Here is an 8,407-nt window from a genome sequence, read left to right as displayed (position 1 = left end):
CCGGGTCAAAAATGGAAAACTATTTAAAACCAAAAAAAAAAAAAAAATTAAAGTTTTTTGAAGCAGCAATTATCTATTTCTGACAGAGGCGGATCCAGCATTTTTTGGTCTTTGAGATAACTAACTTCCAGACATGGAGCAAACTCTAAACATTATATGTTTATACTTATGTCAAATAAGGATGCTTTGCAAAAAAAATGCTATTGGAGCCTGAAAACAATAAAGCCCCTAAATTTTTGCCCCTGCCCCAAAACTTAAAGCAACAAGTCGATAAAAGTTTTTTGTACTATTCTTAACTAGACTTATATTCATCAAGAAATTTAAGTTTCAAAAATTATGACCATATAAAGTTTGAGCCCCCTCAATTTGAGAGGGTTACAAATTTTATTTGGTCATAATTTTTGATCGCTGAGAGATTATACTATGAAGGCAATAAAAGCAGATTTTATAGTCAGTCATTAAATTGTTTTTTATTTATTGTAAAATAAAAACAACAAAAAAAAACAACGGGTAGTCCGGCGCCTATTTTACTATTTTTTGGAAATATCTTAAAAAATAATTCACTCGTCGTATATTTTTTAAAAGTCATTTAAAATGTTGACATTTTTAAAACGTGTTCATCAAATAATTCGTTTTATCAGCTAATCAAAATAAATTCAAACGAAAATACAAAAATGTTATAATAAAAATATATTTACGATTATCCTATTAAAATTTTTGTTGTGTATATAAAATATAAAACTCTGAAAACATAGTTTTTACTTGAAAAAGAAAAAATATTAAAAAGAGAAAGAATTAAAAACACGAGTTTTAAATAAAGTTTTATTTTTGCAAACTTTAGAATATAAATACATTATATTACAAAAAGCTATAAACATCAGACATATAAAAAAGATTCGACAAGATTATATAAAAATTATTGGGCACCAACTATAACAAGTGTTGGAAATTTGTTTAGCTTTATATCACTTGGAGACCAAACCGATATCTTTCCTGATTTGTCAGCAGAAATCAAGTATGACGCATCGTAATTAAAGAACGAAATGCTAAAAATTATATTTAATTGAACTTTAGGTAAGTTTAAGAAATAAATAAACGAGTTTTAATATTATAATAGAGCGCGTCTGAGTTTGCCGACACTTACATATACTATGCTTCAAAAACAGTCGCAAATTCAGCAAAACAATTCTCTAAGCAATTTTCCTGAACTATATTTTATTTTTGTTTTAAAATTAACAAAGATTGTTAATTTTAAAACAAAAAAACTTTGTTATACACGCAAACTAACGGAAACGGACCGCACTCCTCTTCCAGTTTTGTGGACCCCACGTTGATTTTTGAAGATGCGGGAGTTATTTCTGTCGCACGCTGTACACGCGTATTATAAATAAAAAAAAAAGTGTATTAAATATATTTTTATTTTTAGATTTTTATAATCTTATATATTTGTTTTTTTAGACACTTATTATCTCACAGCATAAAATAATGGAAATACTTACACCGTAATAGGTTGCTTTGAACACTTATTATCTCACAGCATAATATAATGAAAACACTTACGCTGTAATAGGTTGTTTTGTAATAGAAGGTTGTAGTATGCGTAAAGGTTGCAGAGTCCATGTTTCCCAAAACCTTAATAAAAACCATAATACCATAATAATATACGACAGTATATTATGGTAGATACGATAATATATTATTATGGTAGTATATTTATTATATAACTATTATAGAAAACTAATAACTTTTATTAATGTTTATAAAAATAAGATCAAATAAGTGAGAAAAAGTCGTTTTCACAAAGCAAAAGTGAAAAATAAAGTTTTATGATATTGATTAAATGCATTATAAAAGTTACTTAATAATTTTTTATAGATAAATTTATAGATATTAAATATTTTCTGAACAAGTTGTTTTACAAATAAGACTTGTGAAAGAATGGTATCAGCATTGTGCAGAACCCAAAGTTGTTTATGTACATGGTACATAAGCGAACGTGTTAATAAAATATTGAGTGTTAATTTCGAAATCCTAGACAAGCAAAAGCTACGAATGGAAACCATAATGTTAATGTTGTCGCACTTTGAATAACATCAACTCAAGCTGTAATGTTTTTCCTTACAACGTGACGATCATATTGCTTCCTGAAATTTTTTCAATCCTAAAGCATTAATATTTGCTCTGGCAAGTCCAGTGTTTAACTTTATGGTTGGTGAAGAAATTTCGCCTGTTTTGCTTTTTTAATGCTTTACCAATTGACAGTTTATTTGCATAGCTTGACCACGAGTACTACCAGCTGGTCCATCGCAAAGAAAGGAGGGAAGCAACTTTGGTGGATGATGCCAATTAATGACATCAATCCGACGTGTTGTTTTAAAATGTTGTATCATATCACTTCTGATCATTCTCTCAGTCAGAGTGGTAAGTCCTAGTGCTTAGAGTCTATTTTTGTATGGCATTTTTGATATTGAAAAATTACTTTTGCAGTTTTTCGTTGAATGTTTTCTAAAATCTGTATGTCTCTTAATTAATGTGGTGACCATGATTAAATTGCAAATTATAAATGTGGTCTAATATATGTTGTTTATAGCAATTTCAAAAGATTTAAACCTCTGGGCTAAAATGCTTTTTTAAAAACTTCAAGTATTTGATTGGCCTTCATAGTAGAACTACTTGCGTCTTAACTTTAAGGTTATCCGAGAGGAGTATACCTAAAACTTGTTCAATATGGGTAACAGCTAATGTGACTTGTGTGCCATTGTCATCATACATATTGTATTTGTAATTTAATTTAGTTGATCCTTAACCAATATGGATGATGTTGCATTTTGTTATATTAAATTTCATCTAGCAATTTCTTGACCATTCTACAGCTTTATTGATATTAGCTAGTAAAAAATCCATATTTGATGGTGAGCTGATTATCCCAACGATTTTGCTATCATTTTACTATCAATTTTATATTGTGTGTCAAATTATCTGGCAGGTCATTGATATACAACACAAAAAGGAGCCCAAGGACTGATCCCTTTGGACACTGCTAACTACATCTTTCCAATCTGATGTATTTTTTCCTAAATTGACTTGTTGTTACCTTTTATTTAGCTTCAATCCATGCCAGAATCTGACCACAAAAACCATATGCATAAAGTTTATGTAGTAATCTTCTGCGAGGTACTGTATAAAAGACTTTTTCAAAGTCGGTAAAAATAACCCCAACAGGGTATCCTTGTTGTAAAGCCTCTGTGATGATGTCAAGAGTTTCTAACAAGTTAGTCAAACATGATTTTTTAAATACAAATCCGCGTTATGTATTTGAGATGACAATTGTAACTTCACAGTGATGCATGATAAACTCCCGAATAATTGTTTCCATTACTTTTCCAGGAATTAATGTTAAGAAGACTGATCTGTAGTTTAAAGCCAAAAGTCTAGAGGCTTATTTAAAAATTGGTGTAGCATTTGCTTTTTTCCATCTATTGGCATGACACCAGTACTGAGTAAACGATTATAGATTATACTCTAAGGTAAAGCCATACTTAAAGAACAATTTGAGAGGACTCGAGGGTGGATGGTACCAAACCCAGCTGACTTTTTTGAATCAATTGCTTATAGTCTGTTTTTGATGCTCATGAATGAAAAAGAGGTCAGGAATTTCATTGTATTTGAAGGCAATTAAGGAATATTTCATCTGGACACTTATCAACTATAAATGTCTCCTCAATGTTGGCTATTATTGTCATTTCTCCATCAATGTCCACATTAACATATCTAATGTGACTATAGTTAAAATCACCAAAAAACTACCATACTTGAACAATCTAGATCCAATAACAATTGCTTTGCAATTGTAAGCAACTTACATAATGAACCATTAACATCAAGGCTGCTACTTGGTGGTCGATAAATGCACCCAATAATATTTCATCACAATCTATTTGTACTATTTTTCATAATTGTTCAACCACACTATTGTTGAGTTATATGTTATTTAGATACATTCTTTAATATATAAACAAATACCACCAACAGCATGAAAACTGTTCTGATCTTGTCGAAACAGCTGATATTCCTTTAACAATGCTACATTATCAGGTCCAAACTTTGTTTCAGTAATGGTTATAATGTGGCGCTCATTTTTTTCCATGGCTGCATTACAAACTCGACCAGCAAGTCTGTGGAGTTTGTTTTGGAGTAAATTTGCATTTGTAAACCAGATTCTTAAATTTGATAACTTAGGAGGTATGTGTTTACATTATTTTGACTTTTTTTTTAGATTATTTTACTTGATTTAGCTTTTGTCTTCACTTCAGTAACAGCTTTATCAACTGTCAATTGATTGGTGAAGATAGATCACAATTCTTTGGTTGACTCATTAGCTTTAATGGATTGGATACGGTTGAGCCATTGATGGACGACAAAGTGAAAATGCTGATCAAGAAGGTTAAGTTGTTTCTCCACACAGTGGCCTTGTTTGTCAAGGTTTGTGTTTTGGAGTTATAGAGTTAAGAGAGGGTTGTAACCACAACTAAATTAGTCTTCTTGACTGGTGTACTCAACTCGTCATTCTTTTTTTTCTCTCCGTATTGTTCATTGAAGTTGCTTGTTCTGATTTTATGCAATCCTCTCTTGCGTATTCATACTGACACTGTGTGATGTCTGGCGCCTTTGTACGCTTACCGAATGAACCTATAAAAGTTACATCTTTGATAGTACACTGTCAGATGAACCAAAGTTACTTGAATTATGCTTGATTTACAGATATTACTATTATTCACTGAATATTTTCAGGATGAAAACAATTTACTTTGACAATAATGTCCTTATCGATTCCAACAGTGTTAAAAAATTCAGCAATTGCCATTTTGATTTGCTACATTATCTTGGCTCTCTTGAATATCAATCCCAGAAACTATAACAGTTGCTTCACAAACTTGACGTTTTTTTTGCTCAGCAGCCTTTTTATTATATTTTTATATAAAAACAACCTTTTTATATAAATATTTCTTTTGCGTCTATTATCAGCTGATTTATTGTTGAATAGAGAATCTCTATTCAAGAAAGTTAGTTTAACATCTCTATTAGAGATGTAAAACTTTCTTTTCTGATGATAATGTTGCTACTGTTTTATCACATTTAGATTAAAGTTCACTAATCAATTTAGCTTGACTTTTAAATTCATCATAACTTTCATTACAAAGTACTGTTAAATACTTAAAATATATAGTTAAGCTTTTCTAATTTTGTATTTCCAAGTTTTATAAACCTGTAAAATTTGTAAAATTATAAACCAATATTGTAAAATTTATAAACTAACAAACTCATACTCATCAGTTAATGTTAATGCTGATTGCTTATAGACTATTTATCTACCATATCTTCAATAATTATGATGAGAGAAGGGGTATCATCCTAAAATCAGTGGATTACCTCCCGATTGCATTTATAATTTTTTAAATTAATGCTAAACCTTTTTAACATAAATAGAACTGTTTTTTTACATTCTTATGAAGACTTAAAAAGTTGAAGGTTGTATGTGTCAGAAAAACATGAAGATGGGTTACAAAGGGTTGAGGTGCAGGGAAAAAAACTAAACAAATAAAAGTTTTTAGAGCATAAATTTTTAAAGATTAAATAAATTACTTTAATTTATTATATATTATTAAAAAATTAAATAATTTATTTAATAAGCTATTATGATAATTTATTAAAATTGAAGAATTTAACTTTTCAATTAAAACTTTCTACATAACATGCTGGAGTTTTAAAAAAATATTTTAGTCTTTCTATTTAAATTTAAAATGACAAATTGTTATTGAAATGACAAATAAAATTGCTAGACAAATAATTATGCAATAATATTTGCAATAAATTATGCAACAAAGTAATTTATAAAAAAAAATATATGCAAATAGCTATACACCAAAATCCTAATAGAAATTAGTGGTTGAACATTTAGCTCACAATAAAGAGGTTCAAGGTTAAAATCCACACTTTGAGGCACCCTATGCTTCTGGAAGTACCATTTTACCTGTTTAATTGCACAGAAATCTCAAGGTAGCCGGACAATTTTTGATTTCATTTTTCTGGTTTAAAATGAAATTTCCCTGACATTCCAATGTAAATTTAACAAATATAGCAATAATAAAGGCAAAAAATAAAACACACAACTTTACCCAAATATTAGAATTTCTCTTAAAAACTGTTTACTTTAAATTAATAAACATTTTTAAATAATAAAATAAAATATGAACTAAAAAAATTAATTGATTTTTAGTCTCCAATACACAAAAAAATATTTTTATGTATATTTATTTATTTATGTATATTTTTACTGAATCCATTAAATTTCCCTGACTTTTCCATGACTAGAAAAGTTTAATATGTTTCCTGACTTTTTAACAACTAAAAATTTTCCTGACTTTTCCAGGTTTTCTATGTTGCTGGCTACCCTGAACCTTGTTTAACAAGGTTTATGTTTTGGAGTATATGGTTTAGAGAGAATTACAAATAAAAATATCAAGAAAAAAAAATAGCACTAAATATTTAGTCAATATTGTACAACCTACTCTTAACTTAAATGAAGCGTGTTTAAAAAATTCTCAACAATTTGTGGATACAACAAGATTATGGGAAATTGATAAGAATGAGGTTCAGGTCTTCTTTGATGTTGTTAATTTGTACCCTTCCGTCCTAATTAAAGAAGCAATTATTATACTAGTTGAAAGATTAGGAAACAACTAGAGCTTTATATCTAAATTAAGTTTTGAAGTGATCAAGTTACTTTTAGAACTTTGTCTTTCTCATTGCTATTTTTTATATGAAAACAATATTCATGAGCTCAAAAACTCCGGACCATTTGGGTTAGCTCTTATGGTGGTAGTTGCTGAGTGTTTTTTACAATATCATGAAAGTAATGCTCTTTCATTGGCACTTAACAATAACATCATGTGAAATCATTAAAAAAAGATTTGTCGATAATATACATTCAAGGTTCCAGGTAGAAGATGTGCAAAAGTTTTAGATCTACTTAACAAACAACACAAAAGTATTCAATACACAATGGAATCCACCGACTTAACCAATACAAAAATGCACTCACAAACGTTCAAATTAAACTGAATTCATGCCATGACCTTAAAATTATTAATGATATCTTTATTAGTTTCATTTATAGAGCATTACGTTTATGCACAATAAATAACATTGATGATGAGTTGTTATTTCTTATCGATGTAATTTGTAGAAAACGGCTATGAGAGGAAAAGTCTGGAAAAACTAGTTAAGTCTACGAAAGAAAGTGTTAACAACAAAAAAGATCTCACAAAAAAATTACCATTTCCTAATGTCTCCAACAAGGTTTATGTCTTTACCCTGGATCCCTGTAATCAGTCTTATGTTGAGAAAAGTTTTTAAAAAAGCAGGATACACACCAGTGTTTAAGTCTCCAGAAAATCTCTAAAGTCTACTTAGTTACAAAAATAAACCTACACTACACTAACAGTTAATTCCTATCCCGGTGTTTACAAATTAGAGTGCTCTTGTTGCAAATATTTGTTGATGAAACAGGACTAAAGATATCGTCTCGGATATGCCAGCATCAAACAAGTGCACAACAAGGTAAAGGGGAAAATTCAGCTGTAGCTGAGGATTCCAAAATTTGCCACTGAAATTTCCACTGGAATGATCGCAATATTTTGAAATTAGAAATAAATAGTTTTAATAAGAAAGTTAGGGACAATAAAAGTACCTTTCGCGACAATGGTTTTAACCGGGATGAAGGCAATTATATGACAACGTCATTTTGGAAATTCTTGTTCAAATTCTTACATCACTAAAAACTCTCATTAAAAACTCTTAAAAAGAAGCTCTTACAAAGAACAATGTTTCGTAAATTTAGTTTTGTATAATATAGTAGTTTTATTTTTCATAACGGTTTTTATATATCATAACATATATGTGCACATAATACATAATACATCATACTTTCATGGTATGATATATTATTAATTAAAACTTTTATTTAATTCTAAATAGAAATTGATAAGTACTTTTTAAAAGTAGTTATTCTGCTCATATTTATTTTGTTTAGAAAGATTATCTATTGAGTAGATAATCTAAATAAGTCATTCAGAGTATATGCTCAGTAAAATAAAATGTGTAAACATAAAACAATGTTTGTTACATATATGTAACATGTTTTGTAATATGTTTATAAAACTATTTAAAGAAATTTGTTTCCATATATTTAGAAAGTTATACTTTAGTTTGGCTAATTAAAGTATAAAGCTTCTAGGATCTTGTCTGATTGAAAACATGAGCAGGAAGCTTATGATCTTTCAGGAGTTATCTGCAATGGATCTATTTATTCATAACAAAGCAACTTTTCGTTATATTCTACCAAACT

General features: G+C 28.9%; 1 protein-coding gene across 1 annotated transcript in view; it reads right to left on the bottom strand.

Annotated features, from left to right (window-relative positions):
- Positions 1-808: 808 nt before the first annotated feature.
- The window catches only part of LOC100198694 (lysosomal-trafficking regulator), a 144,971-nt gene continuing 137,372 nt past the window's right edge, over positions 809-8,407 (bottom strand). The window contains exons 54-55 of the mRNA XM_065804763.1: positions 1,561-1,632; positions 809-1,046 (exon numbers count right to left, since the gene is read on the bottom strand). Of these exons, the coding sequence (XP_065660835.1) occupies positions 917-1,046; positions 1,561-1,632 (202 nt within the window). The 3' untranslated portion in view covers positions 809-916. The remainder of the gene's footprint in view (positions 1,047-1,560; positions 1,633-8,407) is intronic.

Source organism: Hydra vulgaris, chromosome 09 (genome assembly GCF_038396675.1).
Source record: "Hydra vulgaris chromosome 09, alternate assembly HydraT2T_AEP".
NCBI classification, from domain to species: Eukaryota; Metazoa; Cnidaria; class Hydrozoa; order Anthoathecata; family Hydridae; genus Hydra; species Hydra vulgaris.
The sequence above is the reverse complement of the archived record's forward strand: the minus strand, read 5'-3'. Positions and strand labels throughout refer to the sequence as shown.